Source organism: Anopheles gambiae, chromosome 3, assembly GCF_943734735.2.
Source record: "Anopheles gambiae chromosome 3, idAnoGambNW_F1_1, whole genome shotgun sequence".
Classification (NCBI taxonomy): domain Eukaryota; kingdom Metazoa; phylum Arthropoda; class Insecta; order Diptera; family Culicidae; genus Anopheles; species Anopheles gambiae.
The window spans coordinates 71,605,135-71,632,643 of NC_064602.1; the positions used below are offsets into that span (position 1 = coordinate 71,605,135).

Consider the following 27,509-nt stretch of genomic DNA (forward strand, 5'->3'; position numbering starts at 1 on the left):
AGTACATCCATCACAAAGTCGGCTTGAAACGACGCACCGTTCGCCGTTCTCCACACAGCTGGTTTCGCACACACACACACACACCCGCAAGCGCGCAACTAGTACGCTGTTCCACACTCTCGCTCTTTCTCTCTCTCTCTCACACACACACTCCTTATCTCTGTCACCCCGTTGCACGAGCGCGCGCGCACACACTTTCCCTCTCGTTGTGTGCGTGCGTGTGCGCGAGCGCTCAACGCGCGCGTTAGTATTGGTGTGCGTGTCTGTCTCTTCCATCATCCGCTGGCAGGCGGCGCAGGCTAGTGCGATCGGGCTCAGCACACCACCGCACAGAACTGAAACGAGCGGCGTCCAGTGCAGATCGTAGCGGACCAAGCGGCAGCAGCAGCAGCAGCAGTACAACGATATAGACACACCGACACAAGAGAGCGAATCTACCACACGCGCCCGAGGCAGAGCAGTGTAAACGTTACGTTTTCGGTGTCCAGAGTCGAATACAGAGCGGCAGCAGCACGCACAACATCTCTTTCAGCCTGTGCCTGTGTTCTAAGTTCTTAGCCTCTGCACGCGATTCGCACAAGAAGTGTATTTTACAGTAAAGTAAAGGTGACACAACAAGCGAGCGAACTTTCCGTGAACAGCGCAGCCACAGCAGTTTTTTGCCGTTTTCTTCCGCGAGTTTGTGTTGTTTCGATTCGTTGTGATAATTACGCGCGCGCGCGGCCGACAACTTCCGCGAATTCTGGTTTTCGATTCGTCGCGTGGAAATATCACCAAGTGTTGTACGTGTGTGTGCAATTCTTTGCGAAGTTGGTGGAATCAACCATACAGCTAGAATATGTAAGTTAAATTTTGAGAGTTTTTTATTGGTGAAAATTACTTCACTCAACAATATTACATTACTTTACCTTTATAAATAACCAATGATTTTTTTCCTATTTTCTAATATTTTTTTTTTAATTTTTTCTCATCCTTTTTAGCGCACCCCCACACCAGCAAATCACTCTCCCTCACACTCAAACAGAAAAAAAACTGTCTCTTTCGTCCTAAGTGTGTGCGCGCGAGCGTCATCCGCCTAAGTAGGAAAAGTGAATTGTTTGTTCTAAGTGCGGTGCGGTGTGTGTGTGTGTTTAGTGCACGGAGGAATCCATTTTCCTGAAAGAGCCCCCCTTAGCACACACGCATTTCGTAAAGATCCTTTTTTTTGCGCACAGCGCCTACTAAGAGAGAGAGAAAACGAGAAAAAAAGCTCCGCACACTGGTACGAGCCCCCGGTTTCGAGAACTGCCATTTCAGTAAAGAAAAATTAATATTCGTGAAATATTCGTCCACTACGAAAGAAACGTGTTCACGACGACGCCGACGACGACGAAAAGTGTGTTATCCGAGTGTGAAAATCATTATTTGATGCGCCTTGAAAATAGTGCATTTTTACTAGTAAAAGCAAAAGCGTGCGAAAGAAAGTCGAGTTTAAACACACCACGAGCCTCTCTGCCTGCGCCATATTGCCAAATTTTTTTGTCGCCGTAAATAGTGTGTGTTTGTGAGCAAATCGCGATTGGAAGTGTGGTGCGATTTTTTATATATTAGGAGCAATTTTAAATTGAGTGACGAGTGTTCTTTATGCATCGCGGCTAAGTGAAAAAATAGCAGCTTCATTTGTGTGAGAGTGCACGCGCGAAAGGATAAAGGAGAGAGAGAGTCCTTTCACCTCTTTTGCATATCGCGCGACCGTCGTGAGTGTGTTATCTCGATCGTTGTTCGCCTCTACGAGAGTAGTGTGTGCTTCGTTTCGATACGAGTGTGTGCGCAATCGCTAATATCCTGTTCCTGCGCGCGCTCCTGTGTGATACATATCCGTGTGTGCGTTTGTGTGAAATTGGCAGCATCGGTAGAGGAGATCCATCCGCGGCAAAACGTGTTTTAGCAAGCAACCACCATGTCTACTGCGATAATGCACCACAGCACGTCACTGTACGACTTTGGAGAGTACCCACGCAAGGTAAGAGAGGATTACAATTCCAAACGCACACACACATACACACACAAGAATCGATCCTCCAGCAAGGAGGTGCCATTTTATCGCTCGAGTGTGGGGTCAAGCTTGAAATATTGAAATATGGCGCCCAACAATCGAAACACATCGAGCGCGCCATCGTTCGTGTTTTTACTTGTGAATTTTATAGCATCAGGCCCCTCGAAACATGGAAAAGTTTCTCTTACAGTGCGAAACACTCTTTTCGTGTGCGAAACCAAACCATTTTGATTCGATTTCGTGAAGCTCCCTTGTCCGAGAGGACGCAAAGAGGACAACCCCTGCACACAACACCTTCCCCCCACAATGTTTCCCTTGATCGATCAAACCTCCCAATTTGGCCCAGGGAATCGGGGTTCGGTGTGGAGGCGCAGACCGATACCGAGAGAGTGAGAGTGAAACTGTCATTTGCATAAGGTTTATAGTTTTACGTTATGTGCTTGACGGTTTTGCGGTTTTTTTTTCTTCTGTGGGTTATTTTTGCCATATTTTTAAAAGGCCCCGAGTTGGACCGGAAGCTTGTGCAGCCAGCTCCCCGCAGACCCATACCCAGTGTTCGGATCGATTTGGAGTCCCCCCAACTCCTCCCCACACAATAAGCAGCAGCAGCAATAGGCAGCAAATAAGTCATAACTTTCACTACCACCCCGAGAGCTGGGGGGGGGAGTCTGTGCCACTAGAGAGACCTCTTCGACTACTACCACCTACCACCATCGTCATCTGTTTTCTTCCCTCCCTTCGGCTTGGTTGAATGGGAATAAGGAATCCGCGGGTGCACTGGCATCTCTCCCATGTACAAACGGTCGAGGGCTCTGCTACCTGATCTTTTCCTCCTTTGCATTGGAGTGTGTAAAATGCGCTTGGTGTAGTGGTTGGCTTGAGACAGGAGGAGGAAGGTCTTTTTGTGGTGGCTGATTGCCTGCCAACCAAACCCAATCCGCACACCCATGCGGAACGAAGGGTCACAGAGCTCTCTCAGAGAATCAATTGTTTGGGAAGAAACAAACCGCTCGACCTGAAAATCCACATGAAGTTTGCAAGCTTTTATAAATGCAAAACTCTGAAGTTCATAAAGCGATCATTCTGCTGCAGGTTGGAAGTATAAATTGATAGGCATCTAAGGACTAAGCTTTCAAAAATTGAAGATCTTTGATGGGATCTACTGGAATTCTGGGTAAGGCTTAAGTTAACGAACTATTGGAGAATCTTCTATCTTTCATAAAATCCTAATAGTATCTTAAAATGAGAGACATATTACAATGTGTGGTATAGAGTTGATTGTTCTATGTTGATCTTAGATTCTACATCTTGTCAATAGCTATTGAGTTGATATTGAGACAATGATATCAATTTCTAAGCAAAGATCCTGTGAAATCTTTCACTCTCCAACCTTCAGAATATCAATTGGGAGATGTTCTTTCCATTTCTGTTCTAGCGGCAGGTTCTGACCACAAATTTCAAGGTGTACCATCACCAACCAAGAGCCCCCCTTGGTGAACATTTCAAAACCACGAATATTCAATCCCCCTTCCTCTAACTTTGATTGTGTCACTTGATATGTTTACATCGAGCCAGACATTACGTCGAGTTACGACACTAAGATCTTGATAGTGCTTTGGGGTTAGAATGGCCACTCCAAAAACCATATCTGCCGGTGGAATCAAACTCGCGGTGTGTTGTGTAGACATCTCCAAACTCTTCAATGTGTAATTTGTTGGGAAATTGGGACTGTTCCCTTGGACCACGGTGGACATCTTCGCAGAAGTTAGTGAAACATCTCTCATTCGGCATAGCCAGTGTTGAGTCTGTTCTGATAGAAGTTCCCAAAACATTGCCAACTGACACTCACACACACAGGGGCAGATCTAAAGAAGATGCCACATATTTTGTGCTTCGTTGGACGCTCCAATGTACGCGTTCTCAGTTGTGTAGCTGCTGCTCGGCTCCCCTGTATGTCACACAAATTGGCTTCAATGAGAAGAAATTGAATACAACCAATTGAGTCAGAGTGTAGTAGAAGAGAAACCCGCCAGCAGCAAGAAAGAGGATGCAATATTGCGAGGGGTAAGATTGGTAGTAGGGCCTTGCCTTTTTGTTGTTCGTCTCCATAAACAAATACACACAACAACAGTGCACGGGGGGCATCAACCATCTGGAAAGAGGGAGGATGAGGAACAGGTCATTCTCTTTCTCTCGCTGTATTTTAATTGCTCTTGATTTAAAATCACCACAAATCATTTTTCTTCGCTATGAACCACACCAGCTCTCTGTGCCTGGTCAGTTTTTCGGGGGGACTCTTGTGTGTACTATTGCTGAAAACCGCCTATTGCTTTTGGCGCCACGTCGTCGTCGCCCTTCTTCGAGCTGCGTGTTTGCGATGTGTCTTTAATTCAATCAAAATGTCTGTCCCGGTGTGTGTTTGTGTATTTGTGTCCTGTATTATGACACACAAGAACTCGCCAGAACACTGTGCTGCGCGATCGAACGTCATAAGGCAGTCGATAAAGAAAGAAGTGTGTTGGTGAGTTTGCTGTGTGTTGTTTGGTTCCGCGATTTCGCGCTCTTCATTAGCATTGATTAGATTTTTTTCGTTCAACACCTCTTCCTCCTTCTGAACAGTGTAGCCAACAACACTTCTTCTGCTCGATAAAGTTTGCTTCACTTCACACACAGGAGGGTTGTGCTCTTCGTCGCGTGTTGTTGCGCTTTGCGGAAGTTCCGTAGCGCGCATTCTTAATCGCGCAACTTTGCGCTTCATTTTTGTGCCGTTTTTAGTGTGCGTGTGTGTGCTTATAAAAATGCGTTAATGCTTTCATTAACGGGGAGCAGCAGCAAAGTAGAGAGAGGGGGATCAAGGGTTGATGTTTCTGTTGGGCAGGTGAATCATCGCACGCCACGGACCGATCCAAAGAACGGTGTCTCTTTTTTGTTCGTGTGTCTTTTTCGACCGATGAGTAATGAAATTTTAAATAATTCACTCACCACCTGTCACTCCTCACAAAGGCTGCGCAAAATTGTGATGGTAAAAACATGCCATGTGGATGGTGGCGGCTCCCCTGGCGCACAACAAGCATCTCTCCACCAAGTTCCCCTTGCTGGCTGCTTCATGCATCGGTGACTACTCAGCACACCCTGTTCGTTTTATTTTCTGCAAATAATTCTGGACGTTTTTCACGAAGGGGAAGGGAAGTCAAGGGCATGCAGAATTGCACTCCGATGCAGCTCCCTTTCTCCTACCGTCGTTTTCATTCTATATTTGGCTCTAAAAAAGTTGTATAGAACAACAAACGCTTGTAATACACACACACAAGGTCGTCACGGTCATCGGGGACGCTTTTCTTCCCTCTCTTTCTTTTTCTACTGGGTGCTTTGATGGCTTTCCGGTTCCGATAATGTTCCTTTCTCCCGACCACCCCTTCTTCCCCACATGGTTCTCATATGGGTCCATAAAATGTAGCAAAATGCATGGGAAGGAAAAACAAAGCGCATTTTCATGCGGGCTCCTAGAATTTGGCTTTTTCCCATAGCTTGTGAGGGGGTGATGGGGGAGGGGGACCCCATATTTAGGCCTGATGGGTGGAATTATGCTGTTATGCTGGTAGGGCGGGCTTGCCTAAAAGCAAGTCACAATACAATAACAACGCTCTGTTGCCTTTAAGTGCAGTTATTTTTCCCTTGTGACCATTGATTTTTTGTTTTGTTTTTGGTCGGTTGCATTTTCCCAACCCAAAAAGAGGGTTGGGTGTGTTTGACGGGTTTCCCCGCTCAGAAAATTCAAATGTAGAGGAAAAAGGGCTCGTTTTAACTAAAAATTGGGCGTAACAACATGATATCCATGCTGTCGTGTGTCGCCTGTGTGTCTGTCGTGATAAGGTGTGCCGGCTCTTGAGGGTCCCCTTTTGCAATAAACCCTGTTACGTCTTTTCGTGTGGGAAATTACGAAGGCTTCTTCCTCTCTCAATCTCCCCACACACACCCAACAACAAGTGGTTGTTGTTTGGTTACGTCAAAGTAGGCGCAACAGACTAGAAATGCCATGCGTGTGTGTGTGTGTGGGGCTAGTGGAAAAAATGTGGGTTAAATGGGTGGTGTCTGTCTGTCTGTGTTGTGGGCCGCCACCGGAAGAGAAGAAAGCAAGCGCGCAGTGCTTTCTCGCGTGCCCACCCATTTGGTGAATAGTTTTTCCCGCCACACATTTCCAAACGAAAGGAAAATTGTGCTACAACGAAGAGGAAGGAAAGAAGAAGCACCGAGAGGTGTTGCACAACTCCCGCTCATCTTCATCATCATCATCATCGTTATTATGAGGCCTTTTCTCCGGCGCCTCGGAAGCGGGGCACGGATTATCTAATCGCTTGGAAAAAGAGAGGAGAAGAAAGAGAGGAAGCGAAAGAGTGGGAATTTAATTTTTCTTCCTTTTGCTGCTGCGCTGCTGCGTCTTCGTTTTGAGGTGGGGTGGTATGTTCGAGACTTCCTGGATCCACAACCACCTGTCCCCGTTGTCTCCTATTGGGTATTGGGGATGGTTTTGTTTGCTACGAGGGGATTTCCAATCGGATTTTTTCGTTGGATTTTGGCAATGGATGTTTCGGCATTCCTTTCAAAGTGAACAAATTGCAATGGTTCATGGTTATGGGTGGTGGTGAGTGTTACGTCGGTCATTTTTGGGCAAACCCCACTTCCACACTTCCACTGTACCACACTCACTTTCTTAGTAAGACTTCCTTTTTGTGTTTTGTGCTGAAAAAAGTAAGAGTTTTTCTCACTTTGGATGTTGCTTTGTTCCTTCTTCATATCATTTTTTTCCCTCATTTGAATGCCTTGTATGAAGTTCTGTTTCTTGGGGTACACTATTGTGTGTTTGGATAAATTCTGAAGATGAAAGGGAAGGAGAAGAGCGTCCCGAAGAAGCCAAACAACGCTGCTAGAATAATTGCATAAATTAATTGTTGGTAATTTCGCGTTTTTTAGGTGTTCTCCTTTCCCTTTTTTTTTTTGTTTTGCCTTCAGGCACATACACACCCTTTCCAACATACTCCTTCCTTCGTTTGAATGAGTTATTTTCCCCCCTCATACCATTTCTTTACCAGCGACGAAAGACTGCCTGGTTTTAATTCTTGCGTTAATGTACGGCGCACGATAAGTGCGCTTTTTTCCACATGATCTTCCAGCATGAGGCAGAGGGGGTTGAGAGGGGTTGGGCGGGTAATATTTTAACCACTTTTTCCGCATGCACGCGTGCGCTCGCGCAAACGCACGTTGTTTTGTTATCATTCCGGCGCTCTCTGCGCAAGCCGCCATGAATGTTTGTGTGTGTATGTTGTTCCCGCTTTTGCATAAATAGCATAAAAGTAGTAAGCAGCAGTGCGCTTTTAAACAGTTTTTGTTTTGCGCGTTTTTATCATCCTTTCCCCCTGTTTTGGGGTTTGTGTTTTGCGTCACACATATATACGCAAGAGATACAGGGGGGGGGGGGGGGGGGGGGGGGGGGGATTTAGTTGAGTGACTTAAAGCACCCAATTAAAGTGTCTACTAAGGCTACCCTCTCCATCTAGTTTCCTGTCTGCCTTTTTTCGTTGCTGTTGTTGCTAAAGATGCTACCCAGTTTTCAACACACAACCCAACTTTGTTTCGAAACGATCTCACACACTACTGGTTGGGTGACTGTTTATGGACCTGTGTCCGAACGGTGGGGAGGGTACGGGCAACAACCACCCACCCCATGCTCGTAGAATTGTAGAATTCTCTAATTTTATGGACAACAATTTATGCGTTGTGTGTGTGTCTGGGGGTTTTGTTGCGTGCGTGTGCTTGTGTGTCCGACTCCAGCACGAAACGAAGCATGTCGTCGAATGAAGGGGGTGATATAAAGAGTTATAGAGCTGTGCCCATAAAGAAACTGAAAGGAAGAGTGTAGTGTGTAGAGCAGAGAGAACGCAAGAGTTGCTAACCACCACCACCATCATAAAGCACAGTTTGTTGTGTTGTTGGTGGTTCGTCGTCTGCCGATGTGTAACGCTTCTTTTTGTGGTAATAACAGCCCTCGAGCGGGATGAAACGCGCGCGTATTGCTAATTGTTCTTCAACCTGCTGCTACGTTTAGGGTCGGTTACACTTATATGTTTACTGACCCAAGAGTTTCACTTCTGAAGAGCAATACACCATAGTTTGGGTTTTACTGGACCATAATTTTGAAAATTAACACGGAACATCTTCTGAATTGGTGGTACATAAACAGTGGGGTTGTAAGATATCATGCAAATGCATCGTTTCATGATGTCAAAGTATAATAAACATGAAATTCACCTTCTGCAGGTTATTCGAGCAGTTTCGAGTAGTTTTCGAGCAGTTGATTTTTTGAGGATAACCATAATTTCCATACGAAAAGCGAACAAATATCATGAAACAGAGTGCAGAGACTCCAAGTACAGCAAATGAAACTGCTCGAATTGCATTTTGAACTACCAACAATCCAGATACACACAGCGTGTGATTGAAATGTAAGTTTCAACATATGACCTAAATCCTAGGCAACGTTGAAAGCAAACTGATGAATTGCACTTATTCATTTGATTAATGGTTAATGCGCGCATGCAAATGCTTCTTTTTAGCTTTGCACGCTTATTGACTGCCCACGTAATATAAAATCGAGAGGTTCCTGTTCGATGACTGCGTTGAAGTTACCCCCAGAACGTCGAAAGGCGCGCGCTCCCTTGAAATGTATGCAACAAGTCCAACCCACCGTACCTATTTTCTCTCTCAATTTTTTATTTTTATGCCTTCATTTTACCATCACACCATGACAGACGAAAAAAGCATCACACCCCACATTTCACGCTGATGATTATGCAGCATGTTAATAACACAACACCAAAAAAAAAAGGTTGTGGGGCGTTTAAGTTCCGCCTTGTGGCGCGCTGCTCTGTCTGTTGTGTTGGTGGTGGTAGTACTGGATGTATTATTGAACAGTCTTACTGCCATAAACGCTTACCCACTTCAGCAGCAAATCAGCTAAGAGTGTGTGCGAAACGATGAAAACTCCCCCATTTCCCCGCAACCCGTGAAACACACACACGCAGATACACACGGCCGCGTGATCTAATACCAATTCGGAACTACAGAGAAAGAAGAAAGAAGGTGGAAGTGTAAGTAGTACCAGCCAGCAGCATTACCAACACACCCCCACACGAATCGAGTTCCCTTTCCACCCAGTGTGGTGGCAAGTGCCTTTTCCGCCAATTACACAACTTTCCTTCTTCTCTTTCATCATCATCATCATCTTCACTATCATCGCGCGGCCCATTATTGGCGGGCGCTAAGCTACGAGCCCGCCGCATCGCGCCGCGCGTGTATTATTGAAAGCGAAATCACACCACGGCAAAGATGATGATGCTCCCATGCCTCTCTCTATTATGCTGTTGTGGGGGGATAGGGTGACCGTCACTACCACGTTACGAGTGCGGAACCACTCCCCAACCCCCATGTGGGTCCAAACGCAGGAAGAGCGAAACAAAAAATTGAACCACCATTGAACGCCAACCCAACACACAAACGAAGCATTATCTTCTTCCTTCCGAGAGACACACTCTCCATTCCGGGTCACTTCGGAGAAGGTTTTGTCTCATCGTTGTCTCATCGCCACGATCACGCGATCTTTGCTTGCCCGAGAGAAAGAGGGCAAGATCATGCGACGCGAGTCTGTGCGTCTCTGCGTGAAGTACGTCCGGGAGCACACACCCCGCGAAGGGCGAATGGTGTGAGATGGTGTGCAGCTTGTGCGAAACACTCTGCGTCTTTGCGTGTGCGTGTGTCATCTCGCGGCCCTGGAGTGGAGAGGTGCGCGTAGCTAACACGTTTTGTTATTCGACTGGGCTGCGTGCGTGCGTGTCTTTCCACGTCCTCAACCATACGCGCGACGTTGGTCGTAGATTTTCTGGGCGCTTCATTGAGTTATGACAGACCCGTCCACACTTCTTCCACCCGTGGTTGGGTGGTTGTGTAATAGTGCGTGCGCGGAGAGGAGCAGGGCAGGGATTACGTGTGCTTTTCTTTTCTTTTGGAGAAAATTTACACCACGACCTCCAAAGATTTTGAATATGTTTTGTATGAATAGATAGGTGAAACAACAACTTCACTTGAATTCACACAATTTTTTCATTAGTTATCGGAAATAGCAAAAATATGATATATTTTCAGAACTAAGATAAGAATTCCATGTTAAAAACTGTAAAACAATCGTTTCAGTTTATATCATAATCGATACAGTTGAGATCACATTCGATTCAGTTGATAACACAATCGATGCAGTTGATATCACATTCGATTCAGTTGATATCATAATCGATGCAGTTGATATCACATTCGATTCAGTTGATATCACAATCAATGCAGTTGATGTCACAAATTTGTTCCTTTGAATTCAAAATCCTTTTTGAATGTTCAATATTTTTCCAACCAATTATAATTAGATGAAGCCTTTTGTCCACTTCTCCTTCAAAAGTGTGTACACTTCGACTGTATCTGTGCCCACCTTTGCTTTCTTTTACACATTCATATTGCAAAACGCGTTCAATAGTTTTCTCTCTTGGCGCACTGCAAACACACACAGCCTCCTCTTTCCTCCTTCAGAGTGTCGTTGCTTCATTTCGCTTTGAAATCACTTGAAACAAACAAATCCCCATTGCGTGTGTGCGTGGGGCGAGGTTGTTGGGTGGCGCAAACCACTGTGTGGCGTGAAAAAAGGCGCGAAATCACCTCCCTCCTTGTGTTCGCGGAGGAGGAAGAGGGGAAGGAGATAGGATTGTATGATTTTTGCTCACTTTTGCCGGCCCGGATGTAAAGAGTGCTGCTTGGTGGTGTGTTGTGTGTTGCCCAATAACGAAAAAACCGGTCGTGCGATGACGGGCCGAGGGCGAGAGTTAAATTTGCCCTCAGCGGTGCGGGGGTGGTGGTGCGACTTTTACATAATCAAGTCGGGTTTTTTTTTGCGCGCGGGATATATTGTGTGTTTCTTTATCCTTTATCCCTGTTGTGTTTGCATTCCCTATTTGGACTTTTTTTTTTATACTTGCAAGAAGGTTAAAATCAATCGCGCGAGAGGAAGTTGTTTGTTTTTTCCCCCGCCTCTAGCCGAGAGAAATGTACAGAAGAAAGAAAGTGTGTGTAGTTTTGCTGTGGAGAGGTTGTACGAGGATTGTGTATGTTGCCCAAATTAGGTGACAGTTCGTGTGGAGCAGCAAAAAATAAATATAAAAATTAATATGTGCACATCCGGTTTGATCACTTACACAGCGCTGTCAATTAGCAGGGGAAAAAATAACTGGGGAAAGATTAGCTCATTAACAGCCACTTCCTTAAACTTCCACGGAGAGAGAGAGAGACGCACACGAAAGCTCGGCGGCGGCGGCGGCGTCGGAGTAATCAAACCGGAAGTGCAGCGCACGATTATCTCGGTTGCCCTCCGCGCTCTGTCTTTCGCTGTTTTGTCGCTGTGAGTAATCTCGGTGGAAAAACGAGCATCATGTCTCACCACACACACACACAGCTCCTCGTTGTTTGTCACATGCCAGAAATTGCATCTCTTCCACATTTCACACAACAGTAAAACCGTGTGTGGGAGGAGGCTCACACTCACAGTTTGTTCGCGGAAATGTGTGCACGAGCGGCGGATTTATTCCAGTTCATAATTAAGTGAAGCTGTGGCTGCCTGTTCCGGTGCCTGTTGGAGCCCTTCTGGTACGGCCCACGCCGTTTTTGGTTGAACTCTCGGCATTACACTTATGCTCCCTGCGTGCTTTCAACAAAACCCACACTACTCACACGCGACGGGGAGAGGACCGTAACGAGATGAAAATTTATCACAACGATTCAGTTGCAACTGTTGTGTGTACTCCTCTAAGAGCTAGTTGATCGCCTCTCGTCATGTGATACACAGGCGCGCGCGGCTGGGGGGGGGGGGGGGGGGGATTTCCTTTACTTTCTTCTCCGCGCGCAGATAATGTAGGCGTTTGCGCTGCTGCTGCTGCTGCTCTGTCAATGCACTCGCCGCCTGCCGCCAACGATTGCTTTCCTTGTCTTTCAGCACCAAAAGGGAGGGCTGCGTACGCCAAACACAAACATAGTTCCCTAATGTGTCAAAAAAAGAAGGTGGACACAATAGCAATGCGCTGCTCCTTCTTTTCCCGATGCCGGGCACGTCCGGCAAATAACTCAAGCCCTTGTACAGAGTGTGCGCAAATAATTAATTGAAATCTTAATGGACGAGAGTTGCTAATTTGAGACAATTAATTGTTGCTCAAGCTTCAAATGGAATCGTGTCCCGGTGGTGGTGGTGGTGTTGTTGTCCGCATGAGTGTGTAACGTTGCATTGTTCCATTGCTGTAACGTAACTCAAAAATTTCACTTTAATGCTACTTACAATTATTGAATTTGTATTAAGCTTTCCACAAATAATGTTGAAAGATGATCTTTTATATCAACATAATTTTGAACTATTGACATAATGTGCTCTTTCTAAAAAAAATGAATCAAAATAACGTGTAGAGCACTAGATTGTGATATCTCCCGATGATTGCTACTCAATGTGAGTGATCTACCATCTATACTACTCTCCGTTCGATGGTTGGATTCCAATTCACACAGGGCATACTGCTTCATCGGAGCCTTACGCTCTCCAAACCATCACTTCTCCAACTCCAATTCATATCATACTCTCCGGTCATCGTGGTCGTCATTTTGGCTAGTGTGTTATTCTTCCATTGTCCGTAGGGCCATAGCACCGACTCTGCTCCAACTTCACACTCTAGCTTCAAGTGCGTCTTGGAAGTGTAACTCCCTGCGCGAAATAATTATCCGTAGTCACGCAACCGGTGGTAAAAACCCCGCGCAACGTTGTCCCAAGTGACTACCGCACATGTGTGTGTCTACTACGTCCGACACCTTAAGTAAAAACCCAGCCGCTCTTGAGACACTTCGGTTGCAACAATGAATTATAGTGCGGCCTGCCTGCCCCTGGTGGCGGGCAGCACGTTTCATTGTTACTTTTTTGCAAGCGAAAGACGGCTGTGTAAGCTATTAGAGAGAGAGAAAGAGGATATTGAAGGGAGGAAATTAATTCGCGCGTTACTATTTTCGCACCACCCCCCAGGGTGATGTGTGGGTGTTGAAAGTGAATTTTTGCATTCCTTTTTGTTTTTGCCACCCTTAAGACACAGGACCGGGGCGGGGGAAGGCTTATCTAAATATCAAAAGATCACTTGATGTTAATGCTGCTACTATTTCACACAGAAATTCGCCTCGCACACACACACACAAACGACGGTGCACAATACGCAAGCGGAACTTAAGGCATAACGAGGGAAGGAGGGTCGCTGTGCCCCTCTTCGACATTATTTCCGCTCCGGTGTGCGCTCATTCATTATTCAGCAGTTAGCTAACGCGATCGCGATTAGCCGTCCTCCTTCTTCTCCTCCAGCTATCGTGGAAGCGAAAGAGGAAGTGATCGGTGGTGCAAGAGGTGTGTGGTGTCAGTGGCCTAAATCACCCAACTACCAGTACACCAACAATCGATTGCAGAAAGAGACACCACAACGACGCCGACGACTTTGTCTAGGTTATTTTTGGGTGGTGCGTGTGTGCCCCCGGTTGCTTGAAGTCTTTCTGCTTTTATAATAAACCTTCCCATGAAGGTGTGGAGATAGTTTCAGAGTCTTGAGACTTACGAATGTTGATGTGTGTGTGTGTTTGTACCAGAGTTGTCCCCACCGTTTAGTTTTTGGAGGTACTTTAAGCGTTTGACCTTGAGCTACTCCAAAGTAAAAGCGTATCAGAAGACGCGCGCTCGCGCGTACACACGGATCGAAAACGTCCGAAACCTTAATTCCACGTGCCTCTCTGACATTGACCAAAGTCGTCGCCAGTAATGGGGAATTAAAACAGTGTGAGTTCGCGGTCTCTACCAATGTGCCCGTAACTTCTGTGTGGAGACATCCAATGTTGAGGAATAGAGTCATTAGGTCATCTGGACTTCCTGGACACAACATTGAAACATGGATTGAAACGTGGACATAGAAATAGTCTTCACAAAAGCCTGATAGTGTCTTGGACTTCTTGAAGTATTTGTTCAGGGGTTTTGATTAGATCTGCTTGGAATATCGCTTCTCTGGTAATCAACAAGAGAGAGCCTATCAAAGGGAGGCACTGTCTGATCGCGAAATGTATCATTAACACTCCGCTCTCCACTCTTCCACCCTAACCACATCTAATTCAATTTAATCTAATCACCTTTTGAGGTGGGAAGGAGGACCCTGCCAACTACCTTCTCCGCCACACACACACACACCGGCTCTTGAAGTGGACACTTCGGAGCTGTAAGAGGCCCTCCACTTTACTGCTTCCGCTGATTAATAAGTGAAAATCCACCCGAAGCGAAATTGCCTTTTTGTGTGATAGTGCGCGATGTGCTGCTCTGTGCTGGTGGAGGGGGTGGCGTTGGTGCCCTTTAATTCACGCCTCATCTACTGGCGGGGGTGGGAAGTTGTGAGGAGCGCGAAGAAATTTACTGCAACCTCTCTTTATCGCCCGCACTCTGCTGCACGATGTGCTGTGCATGCCGCCTAACGCCCGACTTTAGTGCACTTGTTGAGCCATATTTTTGCTCCAGGAAGCGAGAAAGGGCGCACAAACGGGCGCGAGCGCGCACTCGATTTCTTTTGGAGCTGCCTCATCGGTCGTCCCACACACTCTCTGGCGGAGCTTTAATAGTTTTAGTGCTGCTCAGTCTAGCGCAAAAAGTGAAGGTAAGAAAAATCAATCTCCTGTCAAGAGGAGAGAGAGAGAGGTGGGAACGAGACTCGTGTAGTTTTGCACCTCAAAGACCCGGGCCATGCTATACACGGGGGATGTGTCACGAGAGACGAGACCCCTCTTTTCACTTTCGATTTCACTGCTCTACGGCTGACAGAGCGGGAATCATGTCGCTGCACCGCTTTTTTTAGTTCGCAAATCGCTAAAACTAGAGCTTGTTGCGCTCGTGGACACTGTCATGGCAGCAGGGGCTGGATTTGCATGGAAGAAATTATAAGTGAGTGCCTTCCCTTATCTTCTATTCGCCATCTCTCGTACACACGACGTAGGCGAGCGTTGCTATGCCCTAAAGCAAGAAAAAAACTGATTGCATTTGTAGAGCAGTGTACTAACAGCTCCGGGAGGCGATATACAGAGAGTAGCAGCAGGACCTCTGTTAGCCACTCTCCGTCATCATTTCAAAGGCCCCCGAGGAAGAGAGTGTTCCAAGTAAATTGCAGACCAGCAGAGTGTGCTGTAAATTGCATCTTCTGAGTGTGTCTCTATGTGTATGCACAAAACGCTCTTCTCCTCGGGCACAAAATTAATAGAAAAACAGCTCCACCACACACTACTTCCTTGTTTCTTCTCGGGACCACAAAGTGTTGCTGTTGTTGCGGTTTTTACTCACTCCTGCTCTCGTCTAAGATATCACAGATTACCCTGGAGCGCACGCTGCATGATGCTGTTGTGGTAGTAGTGCACCGAATGAAATGGAAAGGTGCGCCAATTATTAGCATGTTGGGGACGGGCGGGGTGGTAGTGCCTGCGTCCCTCGATCGGATTTGCCTTGATCGATTCGGTTCAAAGAGACCGGTTTGATGTTGTGTTGTGTTGGCTTTAGCTCTCTGATGTGTCTGCTTGGGTGTGGAGTTTCATTTGCACGATTTAACGGGCAACCGACAACTCGCCGCTAAATGTCTGAGGTACTGTTAGCGGTAGAGGGGCGACTGTTGGCATCGGTTCGTGCATCAAGGGTGTCTCTCTGTAACAGGAAAAGAACCCCGATAGCATCTCAAGGTGCCAGTTTGTTTCGAGACACAGCTAAGAGGTCGTAAAGTGTGAGGAACGTAAAAATAGACTCCAGAATTGTGGACGACCTCCCTGGAAATAGCTAACCTAGAACCCAGAGATATCAGATCACTCTACAGAAAATTCGCAACTGTGGCGCGCCTCACACAAACACGCGGAAAGAAACTGATATCTGAAATCGAACCGGTGTTGGAGGAGCCCCTTCTGAACTCCAACAAAAACACGTTCACTTTCGAAACGGAAGCTCTTTGGCGCGTTGGGTCGTGTTGGGTCTCTCGTGCGCCGGTACGGTACTGTGTACTGTATGTTTTTGCGGTAGTCGTCTCTGTCTACTTTACCACAAGTTCTTCATGCTGTGTGTCTGTCCGTTCAAGACATCAACACGAAAACGTACTTCCTCCCACTTGGTGTTACCATCTCCCACCATGATTGCTATGCTCGCAGAACCGGTTTTTGAAGAAACAACGGTGGATTTTTTCCTCCCCTTCTGGTGTAGTCTTCTATGCGCCACAGTGTGTACCACACACAGTTACGGAAAAAGGGTGTCTGATGACTCCTCACTCGCTAGCATCACCACCCTTTCGGTGCTCTAATCTCCTATCCACCACCCGCAAACCCTCCGGGGTTTAAAGCCGGTTTATCCGGCGCCTCAAGCACACAGTGACCTCCAACTGCGCGCTGTGTGACTTGGTGTGCTTGTTTGACGGTTGAATAAATCAAACATTGCGGGCTTCGCCAACAAGCATTACGGAAATCGCAACTCATACCAAGGCACAAACACATAGCGAGAGAGACGACGCGATCGGCTCTTGGAGTTGGTAGTGTTTAAGATCTTTAAATTCTCTAGTTTGTTTGTGTGCTCTATTGAACGTAAACGTATGATAATACTTCAACAGACGGAGGTCTCTCTGGGGAGGAGGACGCAGCAAAGCATGTACAGGAAACATCTATTGGCGTTATATGCTACACCAAAGTTTTGGAGGACACACACACCAAAGACAATGCAAACTCTTTGACTGACAACTTCCAGCTGCCTCAAAGTGTACTTCCCAAACCTTACGAGACTTGAGCGTAGGGCGCGCGTGGGAAATGCCACCGCCGGTGGTACACGACGCGCGCGCAACACACAATGCATCGAAGTTGACATTTTGCGCGCCTTGCCGTTTGTGCGTTGCTGAACAGCCTTACATTGTGAGGCCTCTCCGGGGTGGAAATGGAAAAACGTTTTTTTGGCTCCCACATTTAAGCCGCTCCCACCACCAGGTTTTGCAAAAGTTCCGTTCCGCGATGTCTTCATTCTTGGGACCTCATTCTGTGGGTTTGCGCTGCCCGTGTTTTCAGTGGGAAATTGTTTGCTAACAAAACACAATTTCTGTGTGGTGCTATTATTGTTGGCAACAACACCTGCGGATATCGTGAGGGTTCTTATTATCATGTGATATGCATGCCACCACCGTTGCTTACTTCTTGCTCGTTGGCGGAAGTTGGGTGGGAAGTCGTCGCACCGTTTTCCAAGTGTTTCCAAAATAATGTTATAACGCTTCAAAGTCAATAAATTGTCGAGAAATTCAAGAATACATAACAAACAGCCTGAAAATGATGCTATATATTCGAATATCTGAGAGACACATACTCCAACTCCAACAGTCCAACTCCAATGTCCTAATGTATCAAAATCATTGGTCCAGACATCTTCAATGCATATATTCCCAACATTCAATAAACATCTCTAAGTACCCAAGAGCTCTACGGACTGAGCACCACACCAACTCCCCAGACATGGGGAGGATTTTGTTTCGCTTTCATTTCTGGAATGAAACACTTCTTTTCTTCCCTGCTGGATTACACACCGTCGTCGCTCACGCAACCAACCACCGGACACACGGTGGAGAGCAGTGTGTTGTGCTGTAACGGTTTTTTTTCGGACCGCTTTTTCTGCTGTCTCTCTGCTGTTCGTTCCTTCGTCCACCTTTCCATTTCATTGGCCTTCCATCCAGAGATATGATGGTGGATACCCCACCGCTGCTGCTGCTGCACGTTGCATAATCGTAGACACCTTTTCTTGAGATCTCCTTACACGCACGTGTTGGCCCTCGGCTAGGAGAGAGAGCGAGAGAGAGAGCACCTCCTAGACACACACGAACTTCGATTATCGATGCTCTTGTGCTGTCTGGCCCTCTGCGTACGATTATGTGTTGCACCCGCGGGGTGGAAAGTATGTTATACGCCTCTGTGGTGTTGCGGCCCCCGATCTGCCAGACCGGCCACAATTCCGGTTTTTTTTGTTGTTGTTTCGATCTATCCGATCGGTAGCTATTTGGAAAGGAAGAAGAAAAACTGGCGCTCGCGCAACCGTTTGAGGTTGTTGTGTGTCATTGGTCTTCAATTATGAGGAAGAAAAGGAACGGGACTGATGTAAAAAACAAAATACATTCCCCAAACTTTTAGTGTCCAATGTGTGGCGCCCCGGCAATCCGCACAGACACAAAGTCGTCTGGTTTTTGTGTGTGTGTTGTGCTTCTGCTTCTTAACGACCGCGCGTGGCGACCACATTGGGCTGAGAAATTAGGACACTTTCACTTTCGCGTTGGATGCCATATGCAACAATTTACGCGAACTCCCTCTCCTTATGGCGGGTTGGTGTTTGGAGAAGCGGAGAAGAGGAGGAGAGAATTATGACACAACAAAAACTACCCCCAAAAAAACTGACCGTGCCTTCTACGGGGACCCCCGGAGTGTGTGTAAACCTGTCCTCTGGAGGAGGAGTTGTCTTGTGATCAAAACCATCAGAGCACTTGTAGGAGTTGTCTGGAGGTGTTTGGGGGAGAAAGAGAGGGTTTGTAATCAAAACACAACTCTCTCCCTCCAACTCCTCCACTAAAAATAATAAACCAACACCCCTCCTCCTCCTCACACGTGAAAGGGAGAAAACAATGCAAAACAATAATAAATACTGTCCATGTGTCATGTGCACGACGGATGTCCGACTCGTGCTGCGCGATCAGTCGGCAAGACGTCCTTCGGGCAAGGTTGTGAAAGTTGTGTCGTCTTGCATGGGAATATTTGGGCTTGTTGTTTGGTGTGTTGGGCCGTTTTTTTTTTCGGCTCACCCCATAAAACGGGATTCCCGGGGTGTCATTTTGGCGCGCACGCGAAAGCTGCAATTAATGTCAGGGCGCAAGGGAAGAAATGGGTAGTTACGGCGCCCAGGCTAACGTGTTATGCAACTGTAGGAGGAGCAAGGGTCCTAGGGCTGTGTCGGTTGGTGCTGTACTGCAATCTTCCATCTGTCCTTGTTTTTTAGTCTCGTAATTTCACGCTCAACGATGGTCACATTTCGATACACGCACACGCGGCGGCAGTCTTCTAGTCCGGGAGCATTTTTCCACATATCTGATGGAACTCCGTCCCCTTTTGTGGTGGCACGCATGTGGCGTGGTTTGGTGTGCCATTATCGATTCCCCCCGTTCACGACGAACTGGTGTGAACTGCCGGCAACATTCCGCGACAAGCTTTTGCACAAATTGTGTGTGTGTGTGTGCCTGTGCGACCGATAATATACAGGCAGGAGGGCAGAAGGGTACAAGGGTGAGATGCGAATATTTCTTTGCCACTCAACAACAACACACATCATCGGGCAGCGGTGGGGACGAGACACGTCAAGCAGCCAGTCCTGCCTGCTGTGGGTCTCTTATCTTTCCAACTGAGCGCATTTTCGCCCCGCCACGACTCGCTCGGGGTGGGAAAGCAGGGCGTTGTAAGGGTTCAAGTGAAGGGAGTGTGTTTGATAAGATAGACGACGCAGCAGAACATTTGCAACGGCTGTGTCGGTTGCCTCTCAACGTGTGTGTTCCCTAGGTTCGAGTGGGTTCTTTCATCCCCGCTCCACTCCGTCGGGTGTGTTTTGCAAAAGTATTATTTTTCCATCGCACAATGACGCGTAGATCAGTACAGTCATCAGAAAATACTGATCCAAACTAGGGATGGGTATTTCTGATTCAGATCTTTAAATGTGCGTTTATCTTCTGAGTGAATCAATGAACCTGAATTCAAATTTTGAAGATGCAAAGAATTACGAATCACAAAAGATTCGATAATGGAATATATACTCATCCAAACCCCAGAATTTTGGGTATCGCTGACTCTGAATTTAAGAATATAAACGAATCTAAATCTCAAATATTGTGATCGAAACATTCATGAATCGTGAAAGATTTAAGAACTACTAACGATTCCAAAATTGCCAAAGAATCGTGAATCGTGAAAGATTTAATAAAATTACAAATGATTCATAGTTCTCCAAAGAATCAAGAAGATGATTTAATCCTCATAATGAATCATTGAATCAATCAATCTGAATCAAATTTGTCTAGGAAGATTCATGTATATCCGAAGATGATTGATTCATGAATGGTTCAAGAGTCTCAAAGGAATCATGAGCCTCTTTTGCTACAGATTGTTTCTTCTTTTTCGCCTCGTCGGTTCCATTTATTACGCATACATAGTTTGAACTGATCTAAAATTCGCCTAAGCACTCGTATCTCACATCTACTCTTGCGATAAATACTGCAGATTCATATGAATACATGTTCTCTAAAATATTTATAAATCACCAAACTAATCAAAACTCCCCTTTTTTCTGTCTCTCCCCTCTCTCTCTCTCTCCAGAACCAAACCAACACTTCCCGAGGCAACACACAGGCGACCATTGGCAGTGGTGGTGTTGGCGCCGGTAACAACAACGTACACAACGGCGGTACCTCCAGCAGCAGCAGCAACAACAGCCAACAGATGCTGCTGTCGCAAAGTTTCAGCGTGGCCGCTGCGCTCGCTGCCACCTCCAACAACAGCAACGGCAGCAACGGTGGAAATTTGCTGAGCGCTCAGCAATCGCTTAGCGGCAGCAACCATCACATCCAGCATCAGCAGCAGCAGCTCCAGTACCAGCAGCAGCAGTACTCTTACAATCTGCAGAAAACTGGCGGTGCCTCCCAGCACAAGCACCACGGTGGGCATCATGCCGCACTGCATCGTACCGCGTCGCAACCGGCCGCCCGCCACATGGTGGAAAACATCCTGGAGATGTTCACGCTCAACAAGGCGATGGAGGACGCGGCCCTAGCCGGGCTGACCGGGACCACCGCCGCAACCGTCGCCGCCACGATCAGCTCGAGCAGCAGCAGCGCCAGCTCGATCAACAGCAACCACGGCAACAACGGTAGCCACAACCAGCAGCACGCCACTAGCAACACTTCCTCCTCCTCCGGTCACCGGAAGTTGGAACGAACGCAGTCCGAACCGCTGCCACAGCAAGTAAATACCTCGAGGTAGGTGTCGGCTTCACAATTTTCTATTGAATTTCCGTATTTCTTTAACGCTTTAGATAGGATTTTTGTTAATATTTGTGAAGTGTTAATCATTTATTTGTATCCTCTCCCTTTCCCCGCTACACAGATACAAAACCGAGCTCTGCCGACCGTACGAGGAGGCGGGAGAGTGCAAGTACGGCGACAAGTGCCAGTTCGCGCACGGCATGCAGGAGCTGCGCAACCTGCAGCGCCACCCGAAGTACAAGACGGAGCTGTGCCGCACGTTCCACAGCGTCGGCTTCTGTCCGTACGGGCCGCGCTGCCACTTTGTGCACAACGCGGAGGAGGCGCGCAACCACAACCGCAACGTGGCCGCCTACCACGCGCGGCTGGCAGCGGCAAATGCGGCTGCCGCCGCCGCCGCCGCCAACGGCAACTCATCCCAGTCAGCGCAGGGCGCGGCCAAGAGCAACCAAAACGGTCCCAGTATGATCGCCAGTAACAACAATTCGTCGCAGCAGCAGCACGGTCATCACCAGCAGCAGCAGCACAGTGCCCTAAAGTCACTGTCCGTCGCACAGCAGCTGCAAACGGCGGCCGCCGCCGCTGCCATTCTGCAGCAGCAGCAGCAGCTTCAGCATCATCACCACCAGCAGCAGCAGCATCAGCACTTGCATCAGCTGCCGCTCAGCCCGGCCCTGTCGATGTCGACCGGGTCTGATCGGGCCTCCCCGATCGGGTCGCTGTCCCTCAGCCCGACCACCTCGATGGCCAACTTCTTCCCGGAGGCGATCAGCCCGACGCTCCAGCAGGGCGGCGCCATCCCGCAGCCCTTCCTGTTCCCGAACAGCCCGCCGGCCAGCCCGATCGAGGGCCTGTCGCCGATGGCCAGCCCGCCGCCGTCGTCGCCCTCGCTTACCACCATGAAGCTGGGCGGTGGGGCGGCCGGTGGCTGCAATGGCGGTTCGGTCGAGGACCGGCTGCCCGTGTTCAACCGGCTCAGCTCCGCCCTGGAACCCTTCGTCGTCAATCTCAACCTGTAATCGGGGAAACTGCGGCGGCGGCGGTGGTGAGAGAAAGGGAGGGAGCGCTTACTTTATTCCGTTTGATGAGACGAGGGAAAAGAGAGATAAAGAGAGAGAGAGACAGTGGGACAAAGAGACGCTTCATTTGTGTCTTTTCACACCGAGCGCTTTTTCGTTGTGCTCTCGTGTAACACGCACAAGTAAGGATGAATTTGCCCAAACCGAGCGTTTTCTATGTTTATTTTTCCGGCTTCTTTTTGGGCTCATTTGTGTAAAGAATCTAAACCGAACTTGTGCCGCACTCGTTTCATCTGCAATAGTGTGTAGGGGGGGAGGGGACACCTGGGTGTGTTTGTGGGTCCTTTGGGAGGACATAGGGAAAGGGTAAGCGTCGTGCGTGTGTGTATGTGTGTGAGCGATTGATAATGGGAATTACTTTACTCTGAACTCTTCTGACATGTATTTATATTTAAATTAATTCGAACGAGAAAAGATTGCTTTTGTATACTTTTTTGTTTATTTTTGGATTTATCAATCTTGTACCTCACACACACACACACACACACACACACACGAACGCGCGCAAATACTTTAATGGATAGAAGGAAATATTTATTGATTTTTGCACTATAATATTTACAACACAACAACAAAACATCGTCATACACACTCACACACATACATAGAAACAGATGAAAACTCGCTGTTTCTCGTTGTGTTTGATTCAATTTCTCTTACATGTGATTTGCAAACAAACAAACAAACAAAAAATGCAAGAACTACTACGGTACGCGATAGTAATATTATTTGAATACTTTAATAATTATTCTTAGGTTGCGAGATGTGTAATTATCAATTTATTTACCTTTTTTCTTCGATGACTTCATTCGCTAACGGGCGAACGAATGAAGCGCGACACGAATTGAACATATAATGGGGCGAGGGAGCGGTGGTGTGGGTGACAACGATTAAAATAAAGCGATATAAAAGGGCCTGTAATCATCCTACACAACGGTTGTCTCAGACACTTGATAGAAACGCAATTCTCCTTCGGGAGAGAGAGAGAGAGAGACAGTTTGCCTCTTCCGAGGAAGTTGCGACGCGCTTGTTTTTGATCACTTAGGCACTGCAGATATATAGTAGAAGCAAATGCGCTTAGAATGTATGTTACGGGGCTTTCAATGGAGAGAAGAACGCCTCCCAGAGGAGTCTGTTTGCCAAATAGTAAGGATTGCGCTCTCCCAAACCCACCCAATCGACTGTGTTCTGTATGCCATCATGCGATCACTCTATTTCTTTACCTTCGAAAACCCCCTCCCTCCCAGTTCACTCTTTATTAACACCCTTTTTACACCCTGCTGTTCGTGCGGATATATGAACATATATGATATAGTCAGTTGAACTCAGTTGTTTATTTAATTATTTAATTTATTACATCCACACATAAGGCTCTCGCTCCAGGGTTTAGGTGTTTCATGAGCTTTTCTTTTTTCTTTCTTCTATTCTACCGCAAGTTGTTTGTGCGTACATTACTACACTAATCTTTTTTTGCATTATTATGGTTATTATTATTATTTGTACTTCCATTTTTACCGAACTGAAAAATGAATCATATATGCAACACCCCCCGATACGTTATTTATAAACTTTGTGAACTGTAGTTGTTATGAAGAAATAGCACAACATGCCAACTTATTAATTATTATTAGGATATGAAGAAGAAAGGGTTCGTCTCTTCCATCTCTATTTAATCTACAGCCACCACATGCACACCAGTTGTCTCTCTTTCTCTCACTCGCTCTTTCTCTCTCTCGCTCTACCGGTCTCTCCCTGTGCCCGTTCAACTTGGGAGTCTTATTGGTAACTGATTTCGTATTTTATACAACAATACAATTAATGTGCTATACATTTATATATATATATACATGCAACAACAAAAAAAAACACACATACACATTAATATATCTGCTGCGAGAATATTTTTGCTGCGTGTTTGAAAATATGGGTGATGATAAACGATATATATATTATATAATAGTGCATAGGGTTTACTTATATAGACAGCGTAAAGTGAAGCAAAACAGAACGAGCACAATATGTCCGCACCGATAGAAATGTCCCCTTTTTAATTTATTTTATTTATTCTCAAAACTCTCCTGTTAAAAGAAAAATGCACGCACGAAAGCGTTCAATACCGCACACAGCACAAATACTATGCACAATCAAACACCTTATGTGTGCTGCACTCATCAAAGTCGATCACTTGCCACCACCACCACCACCACCAAACAACAGTTTACTTTTTTTTTCTTGCGTAGATAGTCCACCGATTGGGAAACAAAGGAACTGAAAAATCTGACGTTAATTTGAACTCTTCCGCATCATGGTACAAACTGCTCTTAATATGTGTGTTTGAGGATTACGGATTACCATGAACCCCTCCCTCATCTCTCCTGAAACCACCCACCTAGACATTGCTTAGGATTATGCGAAAAATGAATCGAAGAAAAAAGACAAAGGGTGTAAAAGGTAATGCTTGTTTGGTGATGCCGATGAAAACCTAACGTACGTAATGTAATATTTTCAAATCCCACACAAACACCACTACTCGCCCCGTATATATCCCCCCTCTTTTATTATGTGTTTGCGCGGTAGGAGATTATTTATGTGAAATATGTGATGCCGAAGTAGAATGATGAGCTTTTCCTTTCATTTTTTTTTCGAAAACAAAAGATGAATTTAACTTATACGTACTTGTATGAACTGTTGCACAAAAAAAGACGAAACAAATATATGGGTAAAAATGCTGCACAAGTGGGATGCATGCAGGCGAACCCTGTACGTGTGTTTAGATGTTAAAAACGAGACAACGAAGTAAGGAAAAAAAGACGAGCGATCGATGTGAGGGGGTGTGCAGCAAAAGCGCGCGCGCGCAGCAAGTGAAAATCAAAACATACAAAATGCGATAATCTATAGTTCTTCCCTTTTTCGTATTTACGTCGAGTTAGTACACTGCAAAAAAAAAAAACAATGCGTACGCGAACGCTTTTACTATTTTTGTGTAATAACTACCTTACTACATGTGACTACTATTATTATTATATTATTATTATTATCTATTATCTTTATTATTTTATTATTATTATTATTTTATTATCATTCAATAATGCAAACGGATTTAACGATTAATTTTGCTACTTTGCGCGTGTGTGCGTGCGTGCGGCGCTCCTTTATTAAACGCTATTTCATTTGTACATTTGTAGTAATTTATATTTTTCCGTGATTTTTTTGCAAGCGAGTTCTTTTTTTTATACATATATTATATTATTTCCTATACTATACATAGCAAGCAAGCACACACACAAATCGAACTATACACCTCTTTTATGTACATGCATGTGTAATATTATAATTTTGGATTCACCAAGCGAGTGCCTTATTAAAAGAAATGGAATCAAAACAAATCGCACACACACGCGCACCACGTGCACATCTCATTATCGTTGCCCGTTGCATGCGAGTACTCGCGTAGCGTGTAAACCCACCCATGTAAATGCAAGCCACCTAGCACCGAGGGAGAGGTTGGTGGGTGGTGTATGATGTATCTGTCCTGTCCTTGGGGTGGAATTTGAGTTCTCTTTTCTGTCGCTGTTTTCTTCCATCATGCTCGGTACGTTGATTTTTCACTTGTGTCTTCCTTTGCTCTAACTACTACGAGCTTAACTCTCATGCTCTCATGCGTTTGAATTGAAGCACACGACGGTTCCGTTTAGTGTTGTTTCAATAAATGCACATGAGGCGAGTTTTTGCTTTAAAAAAAAGTGCTTCCAAAAAGTAAATCGTACCCAGCAGACTAGAGGGACAGATAAAGCGAATGCTCTCCACCAAAGGAAGACCAGACGCATAAATGCCTTTCCCCATTTGTCCCGCGCTTCATATCTTGCGGTGGCTGCGCTCACGTGGTTACGCTGCTGCTCTTCGCGGTTGCGTTTGAGTGCTGCGCTCGGCTGTGCTCTGTGTGTGTAGATAAGTTTTCCTATCCAACCAACCAACCCGCAACTGTTCATTGTGTAAAGAGTGCGTAAGCAAAACTTATATTCGTAAGGAAAGATGCAGCGCAGTAGAAGGAGCGCGTGTGTGTGTGAATGTAGGTGGGTGCAGTTGCACCTGAATAATGATATAAAAAAAAACAGCAGTAGCAGCAGCTGCGGTAATCATAATAGCGAGTTAAGCGTTTTGTCCGTTAAAAAGGAAAACAAAATAAAACAGTAATGATTGCTAGGAAAAGGGCAAGCATTAAAAAATAAGCAAAAAAAAACATATATAAAAAATAAAACCCAAAATCGTGATCATATAAATACTGCAAGACGTGTTAAAAACTGTAGTCCACAAACTGAACGCGCGCGCTCTCAGTGTGATGTGTGGCGACGTGTGGCGTGTTTGGTGCCTGCTCAGCGTGAAAAAGACGAACGGCAATGTTTAAACATTAAAATGAAAACGAAAGGAAAAATAATACACAAAACTATATTTAAAAAAAAATTGAATCCAATTGTCTACATATTTTATTTTCTAGTTTTGAGAGAAATAATCCTCCCGGTAGTAGATTTGATTTTGTTTAGGCGTCCTTTTGCATGGTCGATAATGGAAGATCGCGTTAATGTGATACTGCTCGTAAGAAGTACGAAATATGAGTGGAAGGTAAAACACTATTTTTGCACATTTATTTTTAATTGTTAATTTTTAATACTAATCACTGCTAAAGCCTAACAAAGAACACTGACTGATGGTCAGTGAAAAGGAACGATTAAAATTTGCCCTTCACCGATTGACACCTGGATCGATCGCTCGAGGAAGGAATAATTTAACCTCCTTACGCACGTAACATTTGAATGAATGATAACAAAGTAAACAGTAAACAAATAAGTACAATTCATATCTAATATACGCTATTAAAATGTTTCCAATCGCAAATAATCCTGGTACTTGCAAAAATTATTAAAAATAATGCAAAAAAGGGAAGAACACTGCAACACGACGATCTCCCACGCAGAAAGCAAATCTTTCCGATTGTCACTCAGTCTCTGGCTTCTGGCACTTAATTTATTCCCATTTTCTGCTATAAAATAACTTATTTTATTTATTAAAATAATAATAACATAAAGTCAAAAGACGAACACACACACACTCACTCACTCCGTTTGCGTACTTAGTTGCGCAAGAAGCGTTTGCAAAACCGTAAAATCACGTTTGCATTAAAGCCAAATA

General features: G+C 45.8%; 1 protein-coding gene across 1 annotated transcript; it reads left to right on the forward strand.

The window, feature by feature from the left end:
• The first annotated feature begins 294 nt into the window (after nucleotides 1–294).
• LOC1271010 (protein TIS11) lies at nucleotides 295–27,509 on the forward strand. Its single transcript, XM_061655909.1, has 4 exons — nucleotides 295–840; nucleotides 981–2,002; nucleotides 20,579–21,237; nucleotides 21,365–27,509. Exons 2-4 carry the CDS (start codon nucleotides 1,940–1,942, stop codon nucleotides 22,260–22,262), a joined length of 1,620 nt encoding a protein of 539 aa, XP_061511893.1. The 5' UTR covers nucleotides 295–840; nucleotides 981–1,939; the 3' UTR covers nucleotides 22,263–27,509.

Coding starts and splice junctions, on each gene's coding strand:
- LOC1271010 (XM_061655909.1), top strand. CDS start 1,940: ATGTCTACTGCGATAATGCACCACAGCACGTCACTGTACGACTTTGGA. Junction 2,003..20,578: donor TTGGAGAGTACCCACGCAAG/GTAAGAGAGGAT, acceptor CTCTCTCTCCAG/AACCAAACCAACACTTCCCG. Junction 21,238..21,364: donor CAGCAAGTAAATACCTCGAG/GTAGGTGTCGGC, acceptor CCCGCTACACAG/ATACAAAACCGAGCTCTGCC.